Below are 25,145 nucleotides of genomic sequence, written 5' to 3'. Positions count from 1 at the left end.
CTCTCTCTTGGGTCCAACTCCATTGGGACGTTCTTCTGTGCAAGTGCCAGTGAAATAATGGGAGCTGAACGGAAGCTCTAAATTAGATGATCGCAGAGACAATAGCTATAAACTGGCATCAGAAGAAATGTGACGACCCGACAGACAGAAATGTCTCCCTCCTTCCTTACAATTTAATCTGCTTGAACAGATGGATTTCAGAAACATTGTGTCGTTCATTCCGTTGTGCGGATGCGCACATGTGCAGACACGCAACCACATGCTCATGCTTACAATTCCAGGCCATTTTTCTATATGGCAAGAGCATCAGGCTTGGCCAGGAAGTGATGCCTTCTTTAATCGCCATTAACTCTGCAATGGCATGGCTCTTTCAGTTATCAACAGAAGCAGTTCTGTGATTTCTTAATAAGCTGTGCAAGTTGCTGGCTAGAAGAAAGATTATGCAACAGTCTTATCCCTGGTCGGATGACTTTCTTCAGGCTTTGGTTGTTGTTATCCTTCCATATATCTCCACCTTTTCCTCCTATTGCCACTTTCCTGAGAGAGTAATCCTATGGCCCCTAGAGAGCTTCTGGCCATAGGGTAGTTCGGGTTCCTGAATCCAAGGTCAGAGACGTTGCTCAGACCCAAGAGTCTAAGCCCCTTGCCCCTTCTCCATCCCCCTCTCAACCAGTGCAGAGAGAATTGTGTTGGCTGCCTCTCTGGGCTTGCAAAAGCAACCACGGAGAGGAAGGGAAGGAGACAGATCTGTGGGCAGAGAGCGGAGGGGACTTGGGAAACGGGGATATGAGCTATCTCCAGCCCTTCTCAGCCTCCTTCCCTCCTACTCCATAGAGCTCTAGCTAGCAAAATTGCAGAGTAGGAGAAGCACGGAGGTGAAGGTCACCTCCACGCTCCTCCCACTCTGCATAGGATGCCCATCAGCCTCCGAATTTGGAAGCTGGCAGGCATCCAGATAGGATTGCACCCTGACTTTCTCTCTACCAATTCCCACTCCTCCTGGCCTAAAGGTATGAAGTTCCCCTCTAGCCTGAAGACCTCTCTTCCCATACCCAGATTCCACTACCTCTTAAACCCTCTTCCATACATTATCTTCTCTATTAAACCTAGCCACTGCTTCTGCTCTTTTCTTATTGTTGTTATACCTGGGTCCAGGACCCACAACAACCACTCTGTGGGCGCTCTTTGTGGTTCCTCTTCCAGGATCACAGGATCTTGATTGGAAGAGCTGGCACTGAAATCCAGGATTTTACCCTTTGTAAGAAGATTGTGAGCTTTGTCAACCCCAGGCATCAGCAGCAAGGGGCAGCTCAGAGTAGTGCTACCTGTAGCTTTGACCACAGCTGGCACAATTGCAAAGCAAACGCTGAGCATGGGCCAGATCCAGGCCTACTCTACTGCTGTTTGATCCTGTGTGTGCATGCAGCTGAAACATTTTTGGGCTGTTTATCTGGCCGTGTTAGCCATGAGTCGAAACTTCCTGGTACACTCTGAGAATTTCCAAGTCAGAAGGATACGTAGTGCTGGTATTAACATTTAAAGCCCTAAACGGCTTGGGGCCAGGCTATCTGAAGGAACGCCTCCTCCCATATGTACCTGCCAGGACCCTAAGGTCATCCTCAGGGGTCCTTCTCCGCGAGCCCCTGCCAAAGGAAGTGAGGCAGGTGGCTACCAGGAGGAGGGCCTTCTCTGCTGTGGCACCCCGGCTGTGGAATGAGCTCCCTAAGGAGGTTCACTTGGCACCTACATTATATGCTTTTAGACACCAGGTGAAGACCTTTTTATTCTCCCAGCATTTTAAGTCTATAAATAAATTTTAACTTGGTGTTTTAAATTTGTAATTTTGCATTGCTGCTGTTTTTATCTGGTTAAGCTTTTATATTGTATTTTATATTATGGTTTTATACTGTTGTTTTATACTTTGAATGGTTTTAATTTTTGTGAACCACCCAGAGAGCTCCGGCTGTTGGGCGGTATAAAAATGTAATAAATAAATAAATAAATAAATACGTAACAAGTCTGGCAAGGTGATGTTTGCCCTGTCCTGGACGGGGCTGCACTCTCCCTAAAGGATTGGGTCCATAGTTTGGGGGTGCTCTTGGATCCAGAACAGTCACTTGAGGCACAGGTGAACTCAGTGGCAAAGAGCACCTTTTATCAGCTTAGGCTGATATACCAACTGCGCCCTTATCTGGACGGAGATAGCCTAGCTACAGTTATCCATGCTCTGATAACCTCTCGTTTGGATTACTGCAATGCGTTATACGTGGGGCTGCCTTTGAAACCAGTCCGGAAACGTCAACTGCTACAAAACAGGGCAGCACGGTTACTAACAGGGACTGGCCGACGAGACCACATCACGCCAGTCCTTTTCCAGCTTCATTGGCTGCCAGTCCAGGTCTGGGCCTGATTCAAAGTGCTGGTATTAACATTTAAAGCCCTAAACGGCTTGGGGCCAGGCTATCTGAAGGAACGCCTCCTCCCATATGTACCTGCCCGGGACCCTAAGGTCATCCCCAGGGATCCTTCTCCGTGAGCCCCTGCCAAAGGAAGTGAGGCAGGTGGCTACCAGGAGGAGGGCCTTTTCTGCTGTGGCACCCCAGCTGTGGAATGAGCTCCCTAAGGAGGTTCGCTTGGCACCTACATTATATGCTTTTAGACACCAGGTGAAGACCTTTTATTCTCCCAGCATTTTAACAGTCTATAAATAAATTTTAACTTGGTATTTTAAATTTGTAATTTTGAATTGCTGCTGTTTTGATCTGGTTGAGCTTTTATGTTGTATTTTATATTATGGTTTTATACTGTTGTTTTATACTGTTGTTTTAAATGGTTTTAATTTTTGTGAACCGCCCAGAGAGCTTTGGCTATTGGGCGGTATAGAAATGTAATAAATAAATAAATAAAGTAAAATTGTGAAATGGCAGACTTCCATGAAGGCAGTTCACCCATTAGCATGCATGAAAAGGCTGCAAAAGGTTTTCCTTTGTTTATCCTGAACACAACATCATGGTTTAAAATATGCAGCAGCTAATCTTTGCTAAGTGTTGCTCACAATGTGCTTTTCAACACTCCATGAGTCATCCAATCAAGCCTCTTGCCCTATATGCTTCAGCTATTGGGAGGTATAGGAATGTAATAAATAAAATATGCTGTGCCTAAACATGAAAGAACGAGGCATGTTTAGCCCGGAGAAGAGAAGACTGAGGGGACACATGATAGCACTCTTCAAATACTTGAAAGGTTGTCACACAGAGGAGGGCTAGGATCTCTTCTCGACCATCCCAGAGTGCAGGACACGGAATAATGGGCTCAAGTTACAGGAAACCAGGTTCCAGCTGGACATCAGGAAAAATGTCCTGGATGTCCTGGAACCAATGACCTAGGGAGGTTGTGGGCTCTTCCACACTAGAGGCCTTCAAGAGGCAGCTGGACAACCATCTGTCAGGGATGTTTTAAGGTGGATTCCTGCATTGAGCTGGGGGTTGAACTCGATGGCCTTATAGGCCCTTTCCAACTCTACTATTCCATGATTCTATGAAAGCACCCCTTTCCGTGGCAGCTAAATAGAGGGAACGATGTCTCTAATTAATAAAGGCAGGATGCTCAGCATGCTATCATCTGTTCCTTTCAAGGGACTAGCAGGAGGGCTTTTCCCCCAGATGTTATTAGATTCGACCCTTACTAAATACGACTATAACATTCTCTCGGCAGGCCTATTCAAGTGGAATGCTGCTTACAGGAGAGCTCAAGAAAGTGCTGATTGAAACTCTTCAGCCTTTGATTGCAGCTCACCAGCAAAGGCGAAAGCAGATCACAGATGAAATGGTGAAGGAATTCATGACTCCACGGAAGCTGGCATTTGATTATTAAGTCTAGAAGTGCATGCTAATTAATCAGTACATGTAGGACACGGTGGATTGATCTTATCCTAGCCTCTTGTTGTATGTCGCCTCTCCCTGCACTGTACAGGCTGCTGCCAGCATTGCTTCTAACAGTTCACCTGCAAAGTTATCCACAGTCAACATCAGCGACCATTTTGGGAAATATTATACTTGTGTTTGGAAGAACCAGACATTAGCTACAGATTTCGTTGCACTTTTATAGGTTAGCAGGATCACCTGGAAAATCACCTGGAAATAATTGTTTATCAACAGAGTACCTTGTTTCCTAGAACATGTTATTAAAAAAAATCCTAATGTCACATTAATAAAGATTTCTGTGTAATGCCAGGTTCTACTTAAGTTAAATGTGTTTTTTATAACTAGTACAAGTTCCTGTTTCAAATATAAACTTAACTCTTTGGTCCAGAATGTTTCTTCTTTTCAGGTCTCTAATTACAGTGAATAATTGTAATATTGCCTTCTGAAAAACATGCTGTTTTTGTGAGTTTCACAAGGGCAGCCATAAATGTGCTTCTGTCTGCAGATAAAAGCACAGGACAATTGGTGGATTTTTTTATGAATGAGAGCTAGCTGAGACTTATGCTGGCTGTACTGAGCACTTTTAAGTAGAGTTTTGGTTCTGACAAACGGTGCTAGGTTTAATTCTACACTGTAAAACAGGAAAGTAATAATACCTGTTATTTCTCAGGGGTGGTATGGAATGCGGAAAGATTATCACAATAAAAGCTGTGTAGATAAGTGCAAAATACCTTTGTGATCACTAGAAATCACCAAGCTATGCTGTGATGTCATTGAAGTGAACCCCCCCCCCCCCCGGGGACAAAGGGCATCTTTGTTTCTGTTTAACTGTGTTCATATTAAGTTGTGGGTATATCTATCTTGTGGTTCATATAATCTTTTAGTAAGAAATAGTCCAGTCTCCATTGAATATTTCCTATACAACAGGTTCTCAGGTTTGCAAAGAACCCAGAAATAAAGCTGCTGGATTCCTTTGTATTTAAATAATGAGGATTAGAGAGCCTGAATCCGTAATATATCAAAATGTCTCATGCCCAAGTCTTAATGAATGAGTGCGTATTTCATGCATATTTTGCATGGAAGGTGGATCAGCTATCTATGTAATGGACCTGAATGCTGAATGTGTTATACTAAACATCTAACCCTACATATAACAAATTCTGAGCAACTAGAAATTGTATACTTCACATTTATGTATTCACCTTTTTTTAACATAATTTAAAATACTTTCTAATGCAAGCCAGCTGAAAATCAGGTAGGTATTCTATATTAGTTTTGGTATTTTCAGGGGTCAGGTTACTAGTGATGATGAACAGTGCTGATTTATTAAGAAAACCAGATTAAACCCTAAGATTTGTTACACTTGAAAGAGTATATGAAAATTCAATTTCAGCTGTTACTAGGCTTTAGCTTTGAAGATTTCTTCTGCATTTTAACAAAAATACATTTTTTTTCCTTCCAGGGAATACAGATGAGTGTATTGGCACCAGACATCTCTATTCTATCAAATTCATTAATGCAGTCTGATTTGAGTGTAATGTAGATGCTGAGACTCTGTGCATTTGGTGATAGAAAGGGATTGTTCCTGTCCACCATTCACTTATTTGCCTTAAGATTTCGGCAGAGCGTAACAGGCCTAGGTGTCATATGAGTAATCTGCACACCACAAAATTGAGGTTTGATGGTCACATGGATTGAACCTATTCATAGTAGCTGCTATGGGCCAGCACCTTTGGAGTAACAGCCACATGGACAGGGCAAGCATTGGCTATCATAAGAACATAAGAAGTCCTGTGCTGGATCAGACCGAGGGTTCATCTTGTCCAGCACTCTGTTCATAATGGAGCCAACCATTGACCAGGGACCCACAAAGCAAGACGTGGTGCAACAGCACCCTCCCACCGATGTTACCCAGCAACTGGTGCATACAGACTTACTGCCTCAGATACTGGAGGTAGTACATAGCCATCAGGGCTAGTAGCCATTGATAGCCTTTGCCTCCAGGAATTTATCCAACCCCCTTTTAAAGCCATCCTTCCCATGTATAGCTTTTGTCTGGTGTGGGGGTGGCTGTGACGCCACCCCCTCACACACAAGGCTTTGCCGCGCACACCTCCCTCAGGCCAAGCACCACCACTTAAATACCTGAGGAAGGGGTAAAAAAGAAAAGTATAACCTTTCCCTTATAGCAGATGGAAAAGCTAAGGAGTTTTGGAAAAAGGCTTTTCTGTGAATATAGCAGGCTGAAGGTTTATTGTAATGTGTTTATTTATGAACTAATAGAGCAGGAGACACAGCCAAACTGACACGTGGTTTTATGGTAGCAAAATAAAGAAAATGTTTATTGTTGTTTACAGTTCTTAGTTCCTTGGAATTATATTCCAATCAAGCCTATTCTTAAGAATACTGGTAGTAACAAATCTAATAATAACAATCCTTAGACATTATCTTATTTTCACTCACTCCTCACACAACTCCTGACAAGAAATCACACAGCTAAACATATCTACCCTCCAAACCAAATCACCAACTGAACCCCTCAAACCACTCAGTTCCCCCATATATATACTCCTCCCCCTTTCCACAGCATCATCAGCCACGCCCACTCAGTCCAACATTCTGTACTGTAGATATACTCATGCAGATATACCTAAGGGAATAGAAATGTGGGTAACGCCACAGTAGATTTGTCTATACTGGTCTTCCTCAGTCCTTCTCATCCTGCAGGTGATGGATGTCTTGTATCAAATTTGCAGATGACACAAAATTGGGTGGGATAGCTAATACCCTGGAAGACCGAAACAAACTTCAAAGTGATCTTGATAGGCTGGAGTGCTGGGCTGAAAACAACAGGATGAAATTTAATAGGGATAAATGCCAAGTTCTACATTTAGGAAATAGAAACCAAATGCATAGTTACAAGATGGGGGACACTTGGCTCAGCAATACTACAAACGAGAAAGATCTTGGAATTGTTGTAGATCGCAAGCTGAATATGAGCCAACAGTGCGATATGGCTGCAAGAAAGGCAAATGCTATTTTGGGCTGCATTAATAGAAGTACAGCTTCCAAATCATGTGAGGTACTGGTTCCTCTCTATTCGGCCCTGGTTAGGCCTCATCTAGAGTATTGTGTCCAGTTCTGGGCTCCACAATTCAAGAAGGATGCAGACAAGCTGGAGCGTGTTCAGAGGAGGGCAACCAGGATGATCAGGGGTCTGGAAACAAAGCCCTATGAAGAGAGACTGAAAGAACTGGGCATGTTTAGCCTGGAGAAGAGAAGATTGAGGGGAGACATGATAGCTCTCTTCAAATACTTAAAAGGTTGTCACACAGAGGAGGGCCAGGATCTCTTCTCGATCCTCCCAGAGTGCAGGACACGGAATAACGGGCTCAAGTTAAAGGAAGCCAGATTCCGGCTGGACATCAGGAAAAACGTCCTGACTGTTAGAGCAGTGTGACGGTGGAATCAGTTACCTAGGGAGGTTGTGGGCTCTCCCACACTAGAGGCCTTCAAGAGGCAGCTGGACAAGCATCTGTCAGGGATGCTTTAGGGTGGATTCCTGCATTGAACAGGGGGTTGGACTAGATGGCCTTGTAGGCCCCTTCCAACTCTGCTATTCTATGATTCTATGATACTATTTTCTTCATTGAGCCCTGCTGTGGGCTAGAGTTGCAGAACTATCTAAGGGTGAGGGCATGAATTGCCCCACCCAGGCCTGCCATAGACAGGATGATGTCATCTGGCCTCACCTGTCTTTCATTTTAGCTTTTCTCTGTTGGTGAAAGAGGCACTGGGTTCCATGTCCCTCTCATTGCGGAGGAAGGGCGCTCCTTCCACTTTTGCCAAGTCCCTGGGTTTGTGTGGCATCTGGTGATCCCATGGACAAAACGTGAATCAACTCACCCGGCACCTGGAAGATACCTGGAAGACTTCCTGATACCAGCCAAGTCCCTGGCTTCACATGGCGCCCTTGGGGATAGCGTGCTATTGGGCGGTATAAAAATGTAATAAATAAAAAAAATGTGAACTGACTCCATGGGACCAGGAAGAACAGCTGCTTTTCCTGAAGCTGGCCAAGCCCTCTGGCGCTTGCATCCCTGCTGTTATCTCTGATCTCGGATCGGAGATAACATCAGGGATTCCTCCATGGGGTGAGACAGCCCAGTGTAGTCCTTTGCACTCTTTCTTGGTTGATGTCCATGGGGCTGTGGAGTTGTATCCCATAATACCTCAGATCAAGAGGGAGCCTAACCTTTCACTGAACAGTATTTGAGTTCCCAGGGGTTTATGACACTTGATTGCATCCCTGTAGGCTGTAGGTTTGATCATGCATGGGTCACATAACTGATGTTGAGAACAGAAGGAGGCCTGGCTTGGGAGCATGCATAGGCAGCTGCCTGCCTGCTGTTGGGTTAACAACTAAATCTTGCTATGATGCAGCCTGGCAATGTTTATGTACTATATGTTAATACAGATTTGAACCATGGCTAATATGATTCTGGCCTGTACTAACATGGAGGCACAAGAGAACTGCTAACTATACTTAAAATTGTACTAATTCAAAGATGATGTGCAACAAAGATGAACGAGGATAGAAATTTGCAGTTAGAACATTGCAACCTGCCACTCATTGATGGAGTGTATGGGAGAGGAGGGCAAAAGTGTTCACTTCTTGCTTTGTTTTTGTACAACAATGCAGCTGTTGTTGTTTTTAAAGGTTCCTTTTCAAAAAGGCCAAGTTAGGAGAGTGGCAGAGGAGACAGATTAATCAAAGCGGCTGGAAATGGCTTGAAACATGCTCATGTGGCACTTCTCAGTTTATAGCGAGCTCTTTGCATGGAGCAGTGCAGCAGAGCTTTGGCTGTGGGGCAGTATATAAATAATAATAATGATGATGATGATGACGACGACATAGTTATTCCGTTAGTCATATCAGTCACCGCCATTGCATCAAAAAACTGTACAGAAAACCTTCAGAAACTGGGCCTACCAAAATACATCCACACCAAAATCCAGAGAGCCAGTGTGGCGTAGTGGCTGAAGTGTAGGACTGGGAGTCAGGAGATCTGGGTTCTAGTCCCCACTCATCCATGGAAACCCACTGGGTGACTTTGGGCCAGTCACAGACTCTCAGCTCAACCGATCTCACAGGGCTGTTGTTGCGGGGATAAAATGGAGAGGAGGATTATGTACGCCGCTTCATGTTCCTTGGAGGAAAAAAAGCGGGATATATAAATACAATAATAAATAAAGCAGTCATAATTAATACATGCTCAATTGTCAGGAAATTCCTGAATCTGTAAAAGACAGCATGACTTGGAGAAGCCCATCATGTTCATCTAGAAAAACTGCCATGAGTGAGAAATAATAATAATTATAATTATAATTTGCCTGCTATCTCAAATCCATCCATTTTCAATGGCCAGGTTAAACAGTCCAATTCTCCATAAGGCATGTGCTTCACACAAACAGTTCTCCACTGTCTGGAAACCGACATGTGGTTAAATTTAAAGCAGCAGCCTTGAACCCTGAGGTCATCTGCATCAACCTGCAGTATATATCCACGGACGGGGAACCTCCGGCCCGGGGCTGAATCTGCCCCCCTCAGGGTTCCTCAAAGGGCCACAGCCCCTTTTGCTGGAACCACCCAATGAGTGCTTGGTAGTTTTCTGGCTTTTGTGCAGTCCCCCCCCCCCCCCGTCCAATTCTGCCATAACTTACTGGCAGTAAGAGCTTTAACCTAAAAAAAAAAGTTTTTGTACGTTTGGTTCCTTTCTGCCTTTGGCCCCACCCATCACTCGAATGCGGCCCCCGAGAGCATCTCTGAAATTGAACGCGGCCCTCGAGTTGAAAGTGGTTCCCTTCCCCTGATATCTGTGGACTGCACTGGACACAGCTTCTTCTAAGTTTAAGCACAATTGACGGGACCATAGCTCAATGGCAGGGCACCTGCTTGACATCAGAAGGTCCCTGGTGTTCCCAGATAAACTGTCCGGGGTGGGGTGGACTTCTGGCTAAAAACTGCGACAAAGAAAAAAGTGACAGCGCTGCTGCCTCCCCAAAACACCCCGCTGGGAGCCACAACCAAGCTTAGAAGATCAGAAAGAGAGACCCTTCTCATTCGCCCACCTGTGAAAGCAGTTAGGTGGGAGGTCACAGAAGTGCAGGAAGGGGCAACTAAAATGTTTAAGGGGCTGGAGTACCTCCCCTATGAGGGAAGGTTACAACAGCTGGGATTGTTTAGCTTGGGAGAAAAGGAAGCTAAGGGGAGACCTGATAGAGGTGTACAAAATTATGCATGGTGATGAGAATGTGGATAGGGAGACATTTTTCTCTTTCTCCCAAATATTAGAACCCAATGGGGCCATCCCATGAAGCTGATTGGTGGGAGATTCAGGACAAATCAAAGGAAGGACTTCTTCACAGAGCGCATTGTTAAATTATGGAATTCACTTCCACAAGATGTAGTGATGGCCACCATGATGATGATGATGATGATGATGATGATGATGATGATGATGCCATAATTTGGATGGCTTTAAAAGGGAGTTGGATAAATTCCTGGAGTAGGCTGTCAATGTGCTACATTATGTGCTACCACCAGGATCAGAGCCAGTAAGCCTATATACACCAGTTGCTGGGGTACATGGGTGTTGTTTCAGCTGTGTCCTGTTCGTGGGTCCCTGGTTAACAGCTGGATGGTCACTGTGTGAACAGAGTGCTGGACTAGATGGTCCGTTGGTCTGATCCAGCATGTCTCTTTGTATGTTTTTATGCATTTTGTTGCTGTAAGCCACCTTGGGAATGCTTCTGCCCTGAAAGGCAGCCAAGAAACAATTTAAATAAATAACAGCAATAGGCAAGGATGCTGCTGGGGAAGCATAACTCTTGTTTTTTTCAACGGTAGTAGGTTGGGTGGCTACAGCGACCACTCCCTGCTGTTGGTTCCTGCCATTTCACATACCTGCCGTGCAGTGAACCTGCCAGTGCCTGCCTGGGGGCAGGGGGGCTAGAAAGCACCTTGGGGGGCGGGCTTCAAACCTGGTGCCGGACCTAGCAGCCTCAGCATGCTGAATTCCCTCAGGGCTCACAAAAAAAAACACAATTATCCTTGCAGAGGTTGTAAAAGGGACATCAGGGAATGAACAAAAAGCTCAGCACCAACATAAACGAGAACAGCAAGCTAAGAGTGACAGATGGCAAATGGTTCCTTGCAAAATAATGTTGTAAACGGAAGGCCCTTTACCTCCTCCTTATGCAACTTTATTTATTTATTTATTTAACTCATACTCTGCCTTTGTACCAAAAATGGCACTCTCAAGGTGGCTTACCATCACTAATAAAGCTTGATCAAAACAATATAACAAATACGTTAAACAATACTAACAACAACAATTAAAAGCACAAAAATAATGGAGTAAAAACAGCTTGTTCTCACAATAAGTGGCAGTTTTCCAGAAAAGTCAGTGCTGGACCTGGAACGCTAAATGTGGTGTCTTCTTTCTGCACTGCAGCCTTGACATTTTTGTACTCATCAGGGGAACAGCTCTGTTGTTTGAGTAACAATGAGTAGTTCAGGGCCAAGGCAATGCTGTAGAATACCAGACCGCTGTGGTCCAGCATATGCAAATCCAAACGTGTGTTTGCAAAAATTCCTCTTTCTATATACGTTTTTCTGTATTCAGCTTGACATAAGGTAGGATCTATACTACTGCTTTATAACCGTATTGAAGGGCAATGACAACTGTTGGGGCCCGTGACACATTCGATATACTGCTTTCAAACCACGTTCAAAGTTTTATATCCTGTTTGGTGTAAATCTGGCCCTGATCTACTCATAGTTATTCAAACAGAGCCATTCCCCTGATAACTACTAAACTACTAAAATGTATGTGCAGACCTATTTCAAACATGGGCATATAGAATAGAGATGTCACCGTAGGACAGCCAGGGGTCAGAGGACAGGTGTCAAAGGGCAGTCCTCTATTTGAAAGGCTGCCAGAGGACCACCCCCTGCTTGAAGAGCCGTCTGGTCCAGTCCACTGAAAAAAATTAAAATAAAAAAGTAACTGAAGGAATATTAACAGTATTGATGCCTTCTTGAAAGAAAGTCACTGGAGTATTTTGATAAATAGGACAGTGTTGCAGTAAGCCCTTTATTTCACCAAGCGTTCTCCAAACCGAAGTACAGCTTCATAAGTAAAGAATATCATCATGTTGGAAGGAAACGCCCGGATTGAGTTGAGTCCAATGCCTTTGAAAAGCACTTTCAGCCCCTCTTCTCTTATGCTGTCCCTGGCACAGTGGATCAATCCAGAGTATTTACGTTGTCCCTCGCCATCTGCTTGCATTCGGGATTTGATGACATCCATAGGGGTGGCTGCAGCCCAGGCCACGACTCCAGCGCAGCCTCCGGAAATGAGCACAGCCCACAGGTCTGCGTACAGAATTATAAGTACTGTTCATTACCTGTCCTATTCAGTAACCCTTAAAAGTGCAATTACTGCCAAAGCAAATATCCCAAACTCACTGACCGCATTGTGATGCAACAGGAAAATAACATGTGTTGAATGCAGTTCTTGGGAAACAGGTATGGAGAAACTGGGGTCATCCCATGAAGCTGAATGGAAGGAGATTCCAGACAGGAACATAGGAAGCTGCCTTTTACTGAGTCAAAACATTAGTCCATCTAGCCCAATACTGTCAACACTGACTGGCAGCAGATCTGAGGAAGCCAGGGATTGAACCTGGGACTTTCTTCATGCCAAGCATGTGCTCTATCACACTGAGCTACTATGGTCCCTTCACTCAGCACATATTTATTTATTTATTAACACATTTGTATTCCAACCCTATATCATTGAGATCTCAGGGGGCATAAAAATATAATAGATTCAAGCAGTATAAAACAATAAATAATTTACACAGCTAAAAAAAGTATTACACAACCAATACCAGTAAAAAAAAAAAAATTAAAAGCGATAAAAACAATAAAACTATGTGCAGCTTTAAGCAAATTTAGCTCTCAAAGGCTTTGATTAAAAGCCACATTTTAACTTGGCACCAAAACGAAGCCACCGTCTGCGCCAATCGGGTGTGCAAGGGGAGGGCATTCCACAATCAAGATGCCACAACAGAGAAGGCCCTCTCGCATGTCCCATCATAATGTATGTCTTGTACTGGGATGTGGAGGCGGGCTCTTCCAACAGATCTCAAATCTCGGGCAAGTATACTTTAAGAGGAGATTATACAAATTCATGGCGGGTAAGATTATCAAAGACTATTGGCTACCTCTGGAATCAGTGAAACCAAACCTCTGCATAACATTTGCTAGGGCGCTGTTGCGTTCACATCCTGAACTTCATAGGCCTTTGGGCTGACTCAACAGGGCTCTTCTTGACATAAACTAGGGTGACCAACTGTCAGGATTTTCCCGGATTTGTCCTGGTTTTTGTTCTTTCCATGGTGTCAGGGGGGATTTTCTATAATTTTCAATAATGTCCTGGAATGACACACCTTCCTCTTTAAAGCTGCCATTAGCATGGCAGGAGGGAATGACATGCTTTCTTGAGGCACATCATTCCCCCACCCCGAGCTCCAATTGAGGTCTTAAAGTGGGTCATTCGTGGACATTATAGAAAAGGCCCCAATTGGAGTGGATGGTGGTGGTGCAGAATGAAATCCTTTCCCCTCCTCCACTCCAATCAGGTTCTTTAAGGTGGCGGGGGAATAACGTACTTTCTGCAGGACTCAGAAAGCTGCTTCCCAACACACACACTAGGTGTCTTCTTTTTTGGTTTCCCAAATATGGTCATCCTACATAAACAAACACAACGTAAATTACTTCACATAGTGGTTGCTTCTGATCAGCTCTGAATTTCAGAAAGGAGAACTTAAAAAGAAACTTGGCTAAGCAATGGTGAGCCCCAACGGAAGAGGAGGAGGAGGAGGAGGAGGAGGAGGGAGGAAGAGAAGAAAGAGAAGAAGAAAACAAAGATGACAAAGAAGAATTTAAAATCTGTGAATGAAGCAGAATAGAGAACAGACATGCACTACAAAATTATATATGCCTTGATGTCTCTTTGACTTGCATTCAGTAGTTGGAGCCCAAGATCTTCGACATTCCTATTGTGAAATAATATCAGATAGACCATCCTAGGACATTCTGCTTTTCTTCTGCTTTCAGCTAGGGCTGGAGCTTGGGGGAAATATCCAGGGACCTCCAGCCTGGAGGGGGACAAATGACCACCCCAGAGAGTGTCAGGTGTTGGGAGTAGTGGCAAACATACCCAGTATGAGCACCTGGGCCAGCCTGGGCATCCTGGGACACAGTGGGGTAGAGGCTGTTCCCCATAGCATCCTTTCTTTCTTCATACTTTTAAAAAACATTTTAGTCAGGGGGTGGCTGCACATGGTTAGAGGGGCTCATTTTATTATTTTTATGTTAAAAAATATGCAATCTTTTTCTAGAAGAAAATGATGCTTACTCCCAAGACGGTGACCCTGTTCAGACAACACGCTAAACCATGATGGTTAAGTGTTTTGAGCTAAACATTATAGCTTAGCAGGTCATGTGAACCATGGCTTAATGTGTTGTGTGAACCATTCCTAACAATGGCGACTACATAACCACGGTTTAAACACGCTCACTAACCATTTGCTGCAAAAGTAGGGTGACCACATGACCGAATTTGCCTGGATTTTTCCGGGGTTTTGATGACAAATCCAGGAGGGGGAGGGGAAATCTGGATTTTCTCCAAAGAGCAGCTCAAATGGGAATTAACAAAAATGCTTATAACTCCGTCATTTTTTAAGATAAAGGCATGAAACTTGGCACAATGGTAGCACTTAGGAAGGGCTTTAGCCATACCATATTTGAAACAGATCCGTTCATCCGTTGATTTTTTAGGGATTTTTTTAAAATTGAGGTTTTAAAATTATTATTTTTAAAATCGTCATTTTTAAAGATAAAGAGATGAAAGTTGGCACCATGATAGCTTTTAGGTAGAGCTTTAGCCATACTAAATTTGAAACAGATCTGTTCATCCATTGATTTTTAGGAATTTTTTAAAATGTGAGGATTTAAAAAAAAATTAAAAAAATGTTATTTTTAAAGATACAGAGATGAAACTTGGCACCATGATTGCTCTTAACAAGGACTTTAGCTATGCCAAGTTTGAAACAGATCTGTCCATCCATTGAGTTTTAGGATTTTAAAAAAAAAGTTTGAGGTTTTAAAATTATTATTTTTAAATAATTTTAACATGGCGACCATGTTGTCCTCCTTTTTGGTTTCCAAAATATGGTCACCCTAGCAAAAGTGTGAGTGGCCTAATCATGGCTTAGTGTGTTGCCTGAACAGGCTCAATGTGTTTACTTTGCTTACTTTGTATATTTCTATATAATTACTTCCTATGGAATGGTTTGTCAGTCATTATAATATTTTATACAGTTGTATGCTCTTCAGCGTTCATTCATTGTTTCCAGTGCAGAATAAACCAGCTCTGTTTTATTCCTGTAGTCACGATGGTGCTATGATTTAAATGAGTTTAAAAGTGTAAAACTCCCCATGACGTTTAGAGTATTATTATTATTATTTTCTTTTTGTATCAGGGTCATTGTCTGTTCAAACATGTCAGGAATGTAGAAGCATTTGTAATTCATGGAACAATGGGGCAGTTGGGAGGCAAGAGAAATGTTAGTTGTGGGCTTCACAAATAAAGTAATATGCATAATTGACTAAAGGGGGTGACCCCCAGGGCCTAAATTCACCTAGCTGTACCACATCCTGCTAATCTCTAGTATGTGTAACAGGGTGGTTTTTCTTCCCCTCCCTCTCCAAATCCTAGTTGGATTTGATGGCGTCATCTTCTGTCTGGTTGCTGTAAGATTCCAAATCTGCTTATCTCTCTTGATCTTTTCCTCCTCTTGATCTTTACGGCTTTGTTCAATCCGGTCCCGAGATTACATCAGTCTACTGTGCGCAACGTTCCAACTCCTCCCTCATGGTGTGAAATCAAGACTGCTTTCTCCAAGGCAATGCTTCTATTATGGGAAAGTTGGTATTTTCCTCAGGGCTCAAACTGTAATTATTTGACTGCTAAGAAAATTAAGTTACTTACCCAAGCAAACATGTCAATCGCAACTTCGTGTGGAATGTGGTTCCGCTCCTTTTGGCTAGTGCCTGTAATATCACTGGTGGCAAGCAGCAAGCTTCCGTATGCCACGCCCATGCCATTTCAAACAAAACCCCAAACTATTGCAGTTATTTCTCTGAAAGTTGAGCAATCCCTGGCTGAAGTAGGGCAGCACTTAAAACCAAAAGACCCATTGAAATGAATGGAACTTGTTAGTCACGACTAACTGAAATCCCATTCATTTCAATGGGTCTGTTATAAGTTAGACTATTTGCTAGAATAGTAGAGTTGGAAGGCCATCGAGTCCAACCCCCTGCTCAATGCAGGAATCCACCTTAAAGCATCCCTGACAGATGGCCGTCCAGCTGCCTCTTGAAGGCCTCTAGTGTGGGAGAGACCACCACCTCCCTAGGTAACTGGTTCCATTGTCGTACTGCTCTAACAGTCAGGAAGTTTTTCCTGATGTCCAGCCGGAATCTGGTTTCCTGTAACTTCAGCCCATTATTCCGTGTCCTGCACTCTGGGAGGATCAAGAAGAGATCCTGGCCCTCCTCTGTGTGACAACCTTTCAAGTATTTGAAGAATGCTATCACGTCTCCCCTCAGTTTTCTCTTCTCCAGGCTAAACATGCTGAGTTTTTTCAGTCTCTCTTCATAGGGCTTTGTTTACAGACACCTGATCATCCCCATTTTCTCCTCCCCTCCAGCTAGTCTGCATCCTTCTTGAAGTGTAGTGCCCAGAACTGGACGCAATACTCAAGATGAGGCCTAACCAGTGCCGAATAGAGGTGAACCAGTACCTTGCGCAATTTGGAAGCTATATTTCTATTAATGCATCCCAAAATACCATTTCCTTTTTTTGCTGCCACATCACAGTGTTGGCTCATATTCAGCTTGTGATCTACCACAATTCCAAGATCCTTCTCACTTGTAGTATTGCTGAGCCAAGTATCCCCCATCTTGTAACTGTGCATTTGGTCTCTTTTCTCTAGGTGTAGAACTTGCCATTTATCCTGATTAAATTTCCCATCGAATTTTAATTGGACCTTAAGATCATCTACAGGGGCCCTTCTCCGTGAGCCCCTGCCAAAGGAAGTGAGGCAGGTGGCTACTAGGAGGAGGGCTTTCTCCGCTGTGGCACCCCGGCTGTGGAATGAGCTCCCCAGAGAGGTCCGCCTGGTGCCTACACTGTACTCCTTTCGTCGCCAGTTGAAGACCTTTTTATTTTCTCAGTATTTTAACACTTAATTTTAACTTAAATTTAAATTTTACTGTTTTAACTCTGTATTTTAATTTTATATCAATTTTGCTGCGTGGTTTTTATTCTGGTTGTGCTTTTATATTGTATTTTGTATTTGTGCTTTTAACCTGTTGGTTGTCTTACTATGGTTTTAATTTTTGTGAACCGCCCAGAGAGCTTCGGCTATTGGGCGGTATAGAAATGTAATAAATAAATAAATAAAATAAATAAATTTTGTGTCATTTTGTGTCACCTCAGGCGAAGGATGCTGGGGGAGGGGGTGGCAGCAAAATGTTGAAGGAAAAATGTGTGTGCCATGTGGCTTGCTCTGTGCCTCCTAAGCTAGCCTGCTCCCTTCAAGGGTAGTGGCCATTTCAGTCCAATCCTCACTGTGGAAGACGGATTCAACTGCCAGTCCAATCAGCCTTTGTATGTGGAATGGGAGGGAAGCCATCTTGTCCTTTGCCTCAGGGAGCAGAATGTCTTGAGATGCATCTGTTCATCTCCTATCTTCACACACACACACACACACACACACACACACACACTTAAAGCACGCTTCCAAAATCCCTGATTTCCTCCTCCTCCCCTAAGCATGGCATATCATAACTCTGGTGCTAGTAACGGGCCAAAAATAAAATACTTTTTATTTCATCATTTGGAAAGTTGCACCCCAGGCAATCCTGATTTTAAGTGGCAGGTTGTCCTAATTGTTATCTAACTCTGTTATCTGACACTGGCTACTGTGAGGCACAGAGAGTCACAGAATTTTTGGAGTGCTCTGTGTGTGTGCGTGTGTGCTTGATTGTGTGTGCTCCCTGAGTATATGTGTCCAGGTGCTTTCTCTAGTCCCCCAAGTTAGATGTTCTAGATCAGACAAGATGTAGTCTAAAAGCTGCACAACTACGCTGATCCTCTTCCAGCTCTCCACAAAACCTTTGTATAATTTATATCTATTGAATAATAAATTTAAAAGGTGTAATTAATCACCATGGCTTCAAAATCCTGGCAGAGAAGAACATCAGCGTTTTGGGTGACATCAGAGGACATGGTCTCTTAGTCAACGGGTTTCACAAGAAAAGATCAAATAGAATTTTGTAAGAGCGCTCCAACCTCATTACACAACTTAGACAACCTATGCCAATTTTTATTAAGCCTCTATTCTATTCTATTCTTCCCAACTAAGACATCACTCTATGCAATTGCCCTTATCCCTTAGGCCAGTGGTTCCCAATTGGTGGTCCGCGAATTCCAGGTGGTCCACCCAGGGGGTCTGTGGCACCATTAACATATTAGCTCTGCAAGGTCCGTATTGTAATAAAAGAAAATATGCCATCTCCCGCGCTCCGTTTGCTTCGACGGTGACGTTATGCGCGAAAGCACCTGCATGATTTAGCGGCTAGCTTCAGAGGTTACTTCTCTGCACCTAATCCTGAAAAGTCATGGATAAGGAATCCTTTTGAATCTGCGGAAGAGCAAGATGCACTTGCTGACATGACTTGTGATGGTTCATTGAAATCGCTTTTTAAAGAATATAGACTGGACTAATTCTGGGTGAAGTTTTTTCCTGATTATAAGAAGTTAGGTGAAAAAGCTTTGAAACATCTAGTTCCCTTTTGTTCCACATATCTTTCTGAACAAACATTTTCAACATTTTGTTATATGAAGAACAAGCATAGAAATCGGCTTGATGTTGATCCAGATTTGAGGTTAAAAGTAAGAAATATTGAACCGGATGTGGAAGGGACTGTTCGGGACAAAAAGAGGCATGATTTCTCCCATCACATTTAGGCTTAATAGCTGCTCGACAGGTCACAATTTGTTCATTTGTAAACTAGACGTTAGTAAAATTAAATTCGGTTTTATATTCCTAACTAAATCATTGTTGTTTTTGCGTGGTAATATCACAAATACCAAAAATTTAATGGTCTTTTTTTTTTTAGTATCACTAAAATCCTTTGCTTATTAGGGGCTACCCCTTATTTTCTCCAAAAAATTGCTTCGCACAGGTAACTACCATAAAGATAACAAAATATTCAAAAGTAGGGTGTCCATGGCTTGGCTTTTGAAAAACAAGAGGTCCGCAGTACTTAGCTAATTGGGAACCACTGCCTTAGGCCAACCTGCACTGAGCAGGGGGTTGGATTAGATGACTCTAAGGCCACAGCTAGACCGAAGGTTTATCCTGGGATCATCCAGGGTTCGCCCCTGCCTGAGCACTGGATCCCCTGTGTGTCACCTAGATGAACAGGTTTGACCCCTGGACGATCCAGGGATAAACCTTAGGTCTAGCTTTGGCCTCAGTTCCCTCCCAGCTATAAAATGCTGTGATCCTGTCCAGATTTTTCAGAGTCTTTTTCAGCAATGAATCCAGTGGAGGCTGGTGGCTCTGGTGCCAGTGGGGCAGAGAATTCAATTAGAACTCTTGAAGAACGTATCCAAGGTATGGAAGCACCTTGGATAGCTTCTTTAGAGTTCTGACTGGTTCTGATTGAAACCCGGAGTTGATTCACTGCCCTACTGACATCAGAGCCACCAGCCTTCACTTCCAATAGGCCATTGAAAGGCTAAAATTCAATAGGCCATTGAAAGTGGCAATTCCCCATTTTGGGGTCTACTTCTCTATTGTCTTTGATTCTTTTTATTTGTAAACTGCTTCAGGAGCTTTGTCTGAAGAAAAATAAACACCTACAAATCATTTGATCAGTATGTGCCCCAATCCAGCAAGGGTGATCCATGTGCAAAAGCAGGCTCCACATGCATATCCCCGTGTTGGTAAATATGCATTATGCATGTACCTGGATTTCGCAGATGGCAGTTTCTTAGTACCTTCTGGGCCCTGGGCTGACTCCAAGCTGGCCATTGAATCCTCCTGGTTAGGAAGGAGCATAAGCAGGTTTCCTGTTCCAGCTGAGCCTTGGTTGAGCAACAAGGTCTTCCTGAGCACAAATGTGGTTACTCTTTGCTCCTTATATCAGGCTTGTCCCACTGCTCCTGATTCCCAGCTCCTGGATCATCCCAGACTACCTAGGGTGGTGATGCGTGTTCTTTTACAAGGGACAATTTGAAGGAATGCCAAAGGGCTGTCATCTATTTTGAAGATGTCCTCTGTTTGAAGTAGGGTGACCATATGAAAAGGAGGACAGGGCTCCTGTATCTTTAACAGTTGCATAGAAATGGGAATTTCAGCAGGTGTCATTGTATATATGGAGAACCTGATGAAATTCCTTCTTCATCACAACAGTTAAAATGCAGGAGCTATACCAGAGTGACCAGATTTAAAAGAGGGCAGGGCACCTGCAGCTTTTACTGTTGTGATGAAGAGGAAATTTCACCAGGTTCTCCATATATACAAATGACACTTGCTGAAATTTCCTTCAGCAAGGAATTAACAGTTGCATTAACAATACAACTGTTAAAGATACAGGAGCCCTGTCCTCCTTTTCATATGGTCACCCTAGTTTGAAGGACTGTCCTATCCATGTCCAATATAAAGATAAAGAAACATCAGAAGGAAGTGCAGGGCCTTCAAGTTGCCGATTGCAGCCTGTCATCATCTAGCAGAGTTGCCTATGAGATCCAAACCACAGGCTTTGTGCTTTGGTCTCACTTCAGAGGGCAACGTGCACGATCCGACTGGAGCGTTTTTGTGACTCAAGGGATTATTGCAGGGTTATAGTGATTACTGCAGGGTTCCCAATAGATACCCAGCTATGAGAGTTTGATTAGCTGGAAGGAGGTGTGAACTTTCTTTGCATGTATATATTCTGCATACATTTTTCTATTAATAAACTGTCATCTTTTTACACAAGTGGCTCGTTTCATCTTGGTAACCAAAAGAATGGGATGGATGACTGAGACCTGGCAGAACCAGAACCCAGATTTAACACACCCATCAACAGCACCTGGACAGCAGAATGAGGAGGCACCAAGGTCACCCAGCCACAATCTTCCAGACTATGGCGAGAGGTACTGCATTACTATTTGAATTATAATAATTCTTTCTAAATTGGCAACTCTACGTATCAATTAGCATATGCACATTTCATGCAAATTGTTCTCTTTCATCCTCTTTGTCAGTGATGCATGTTCTCCTTTTCGGCAAGTAGCCACCCTACTCACACCCAGCCCTGACAACATCTGGTTTCCACGTCTAGCATTCAGGGCTCCATGAACAACATGTCCTTGCTTCGTGGAGTTCTTGGCAGAACCACTGAATGACTAGAAGAGGAATCCTCAGTTCTCCTTTTAGGGCCTTACATACATTACATCCTGAACAGCAGACTGAGCAGCCACACCGATCAACTGGTCATAATCTTCCCCACTCTGCGGGTACTTGTTGCATTCCCATTTAAATTACAGCAGTTGTTTCTACATTTGCCTCTATACATATGAATGCACAATTTTTACGCTAGGCTGTGTCCTGTTTGGTCCTCTTTGTTTCCTCTTTTGGGCAGGGCATCAGCGACCACCCCACCTTCAGCATTGTGCCTGTGCAGGATCTCTTCAATTACTCAAGCAGAGAGGGAAAGAGAGCCTCTCTGCAGCGGCACAAACACTGCAAAGGTAATAGGGGGATGGTTTTTTTCATAAACAGTATGCTTTAGACTCTTCAAACAAGCTGAACAGCTGTAGCTCAGTGTGATACAGCACATGCTTTGTGTGCAGAGGTTGCCAAATTCAATCCCTGACTTCTCCAGGTAGGGCGAGTAAAGAATCCCACCAGAAACTCTGGAGAGCCACTGCTGCCAGTCAGTGTTGACAAAATATCCTGACTGTTAGAGCAGTTACCTAGGGAGGTTGTGGGCTCTCCCACACTAGAGGCCTTCAAGAGGCAGCTGGACAACCATCTGTCAGGGATGCTTTAGGGTGGATTCCTGCATTGAGCAGGGGGTTGGACTCAATGGCTTTGTAGGCCCCTTCCAACTCTGCTATTCTATGATTCTATGATTCTACTGGGCTAGATGGACCAACGGTCAGACTCAGTATAAGGCAGCTTCCTAAGAGCTCCGGCCAACTCAGAATGAAACTTATTCTTTCTGATTACAATCGTCCATCACTTGGAATCCCTGGCCATAGCTAGACCTAAGGTTTATCCCTGGATCGTCCAGGGGTCAAACCTGTTCATCTAGGTGACACACACGGGATCCAGTGCTCAGGCAGTGGCGAACCCTGAATGATCCCAGGATAAACCTTAGGTCTAGCTGTGGCCCCTATCTCAAGGAGCTAACCCTGAGGTTGCCCCTAGAATCCTTGAAGAATGGTGTGCGATTTTGGCCCACTTAAGGGTCTGCAGGTATCTGTAAGGTAGCCTGCAGCCCAGTGGCCAGAGTAAATTTGTCTCTTTCATGCATCCAAAAAATAGAAAGACTAATAACAGAGTATTAAAAAAAAATTAAGCTGAACATTTTCGCTTCCATGGAAGCCAAAACATTTAGCTTAAAAATATTTCTATCTTTCTTATACATTTTATCTTAAGACTGATTGCATCCCCAGTGGATCCAGAGCCTCCTTGTTGGTTTGCTGTTGTGCTGTTTTACATCAACCTCTCGATAGATAGATAGATAGATAGATAGATAGATAACAACTGTATTGTGGGTCAAACTAACCTCCATCCACCTGTCACGTAGGAGACAAGACAGGAGGTATTTTCAATGGACTGTTCCCATTTAATGCACATACCTGGTTTCTCCTTACCAGCCGGAGTAAACCAGTCACACAGGGCAGAATAGGTGAGGAAGTAGGTTGCAACGGAATGGCAGTCCCGGCACAGGAGAGCCAAAGAGCCCTTGTACAGACCCCCAAGGCCTTCTTCCTTCACAATGGTCCGCAAGCAGTGCACAGCGCCTTGGTACTTCGGCTTGGCGAAGAGGAGGTGAGATGAAGCAGTTGAGGGAGACGGCTCTTTCTGGATCTGTAGTCTCACTTTGGCGATCTCTGCAGGTGATATTAGCACAACCTGGAGGGAGTACAAGTGGGAAGTGGAATGCTAAAGTAGTCAGGCCTTTAGCAATGTCTTCCTTAACCCAAAGGACCTGCCCATCCTTACCCAGACCCTGTGGTTCCTGAGCCAGTGGCCCAACCTCATATGTCCTCCTGTCTGGTTCTTTGCCTAACCCTGATGGTCTGCCTGGCAGTTTTCTTTCTGCCTTAGGGCCCAATCCTATGGGGATGGATGTAAGGCTCTAAACTCAGAGGCTTACAGCCATCTAATACAGAGCAGGAGAAGTGGTGGAGGCAGTCTTTGCTTCCACGTTCCCCCCACTCTGCATTTTTGCTAGAAGGGCATTTTGCCCATCTAGCTGAAGCGTAAGGGAATGGGAGGGGGTTGGGGAGGCTGAAGGATTCTTTGGAACTCACCCCCCCGTCTCCTCCCCTCCCTGCTCACTGGCATACACCTGGAGAGGCAACCTCAGAGAGGCAACCGGCATGGTTCCCTCCACAGCAGCCGCAAGGGGGAGGGGGCAGAGAGCTCGGACTCCAGGGTCCAAAGTCAGAGCACTATCTCCAGCTTCAGTTCCAGGAATCTAATTATTCTATGCCACCCATAGGATTAAAAAACACACCAATGGAAGCTCTGTCTAGGGCCATAGTATTTCTCTCCTCTTATATAAAGTCACCTCCTTACACACTGTGATCCACCACCACCACCCCAAAAAAATCACCTCAAGTGCAGCACTTAGGCTTGTTTAAAAGCCTCAATGGCCATGTTCAGAAGACACCTTAAACCATGGCTTTAACCATGGTGAATAAGGCCTTTTGCTTTATTCACCATAAAGCCATGGTTTAAGGTGTCTTCTGAACACAGCCAATGGAGCTGATATTTTTAATTGTTTTTCCCCCCCAGTAATGATAAATAACAGCTTTCAAAAGTTCTCCTCCCAACTGGATGTGTTGATGTTGTTATTATTTATTAAACTTTCCCTCCTTTTAATTTTTTTTTAACAATACCTTATTTTACTCTTAGCTTACCCGGACAGCCCCAGTGGCACATCCAGCAAAAGATATATCCACCCTCGATGGCTTTCTGTCTGCCGAGCCATATCGTAATCTGCAGATGTTAGAAAGGATGCTTTTGTAGAGTCCAAACGAAAACGATGAAATAAATGAGGCCATGAAGACAGTCATCGAGACACCTCGGTAGAAACCTGGCACCTGGTTTGAATAGAAATGTGAGGGAAATGCCTTTCAAAAATTGAGAAAGAAAGAAGCAAGAGCCTTTATAGTAGAGCAGCTTAGCATCAAAATCATGTACACTGTGGTACACGTGTGAAATTTGGTATGGTGGTATTTACTACCATGTAGATTATTGCTCATTCCTTTATGAACAGAGGATTGTACACCAGTCTTAACATATACTTAATTGCTTTTTTTTCTTTTCATGATTTTTTTCTGTTTTATTTTTTAAAATTCACAATAAAAAGGAAAAAATATTAATAATAAAGAAGCTATATAATCTTACTTAAGCTGCCAAATCTCCAAAATATGGAGCGACAGCCATTGGTACATTTTTTGGGGTTTCTTTATTATATTATATATTTATTCTTTCTGGTATATTTGTTTTTTATTATATTGATGAACAGATTAATATAATAAAGGTCACCTTGTAGCTTCTTGTCAGGTTGCTAAGGAAGGCAAGCATGAAACTTTTAGACATTTTGCTTCCTGAGGCGAAAGACAAGATGGCATCTCCTACCATTCCATGTACAAAAGCTGACTGGATTGGCAGTTGAATCATTCTTTGATACTGGCAATGGGGCAGCATCCTCCACCACACCTGAAGGCAGCAGGCTAGCTTAGGAGACACAGAAAAGCCTGTGAGGCCCACAGCAGTCTCCAACAC

The 25,145-nt window shown here is 43.6% G+C and overlaps 2 protein-coding genes across 2 annotated transcripts in view; one reads left to right on the top strand and one right to left on the bottom strand.

Moving 5' to 3' along the window:
• WARS1 (tryptophanyl-tRNA synthetase 1) overlaps window positions 1-4,651 on the top strand; it is a 32,370-nt gene extending 27,719 nt beyond the window's left edge. Inside the window, exon 11 of the mRNA XM_063118058.1 lies at window positions 3,715-4,651. Within this exon, the coding sequence (XP_062974128.1) occupies window positions 3,715-3,873 (159 nt within the window). The 3' untranslated portion in view covers window positions 3,874-4,651. The remainder of the gene's footprint in view (window positions 1-3,714) is intronic.
• A 7,422-nt stretch (window positions 4,652-12,073) lies between these two features.
• Window positions 12,074-25,145, bottom strand: part of SLC25A47 (solute carrier family 25 member 47) — a 29,060-nt gene continuing 15,988 nt past the window's right edge. Inside the window, exons 4-6 of the mRNA XM_063118056.1 lie at window positions 24,275-24,457; window positions 22,985-23,261; window positions 12,074-12,363 (exon numbers count right to left, since the gene is read on the bottom strand). Of these exons, the coding sequence (XP_062974126.1) occupies window positions 12,083-12,363; window positions 22,985-23,261; window positions 24,275-24,457 (741 nt within the window). The 3' untranslated portion in view covers window positions 12,074-12,082. The remainder of the gene's footprint in view (window positions 12,364-22,984; window positions 23,262-24,274; window positions 24,458-25,145) is intronic.

Source organism: Elgaria multicarinata, chromosome 2 (genome assembly GCF_023053635.1).
Source record: "Elgaria multicarinata webbii isolate HBS135686 ecotype San Diego chromosome 2, rElgMul1.1.pri, whole genome shotgun sequence".
Taxonomy (NCBI): Eukaryota; Metazoa; Chordata; class Lepidosauria; order Squamata; family Anguidae; genus Elgaria; species Elgaria multicarinata.
Note: the sequence above shows the minus strand (reverse complement) of the source record. Positions and strands in the feature narration are given on the sequence as shown.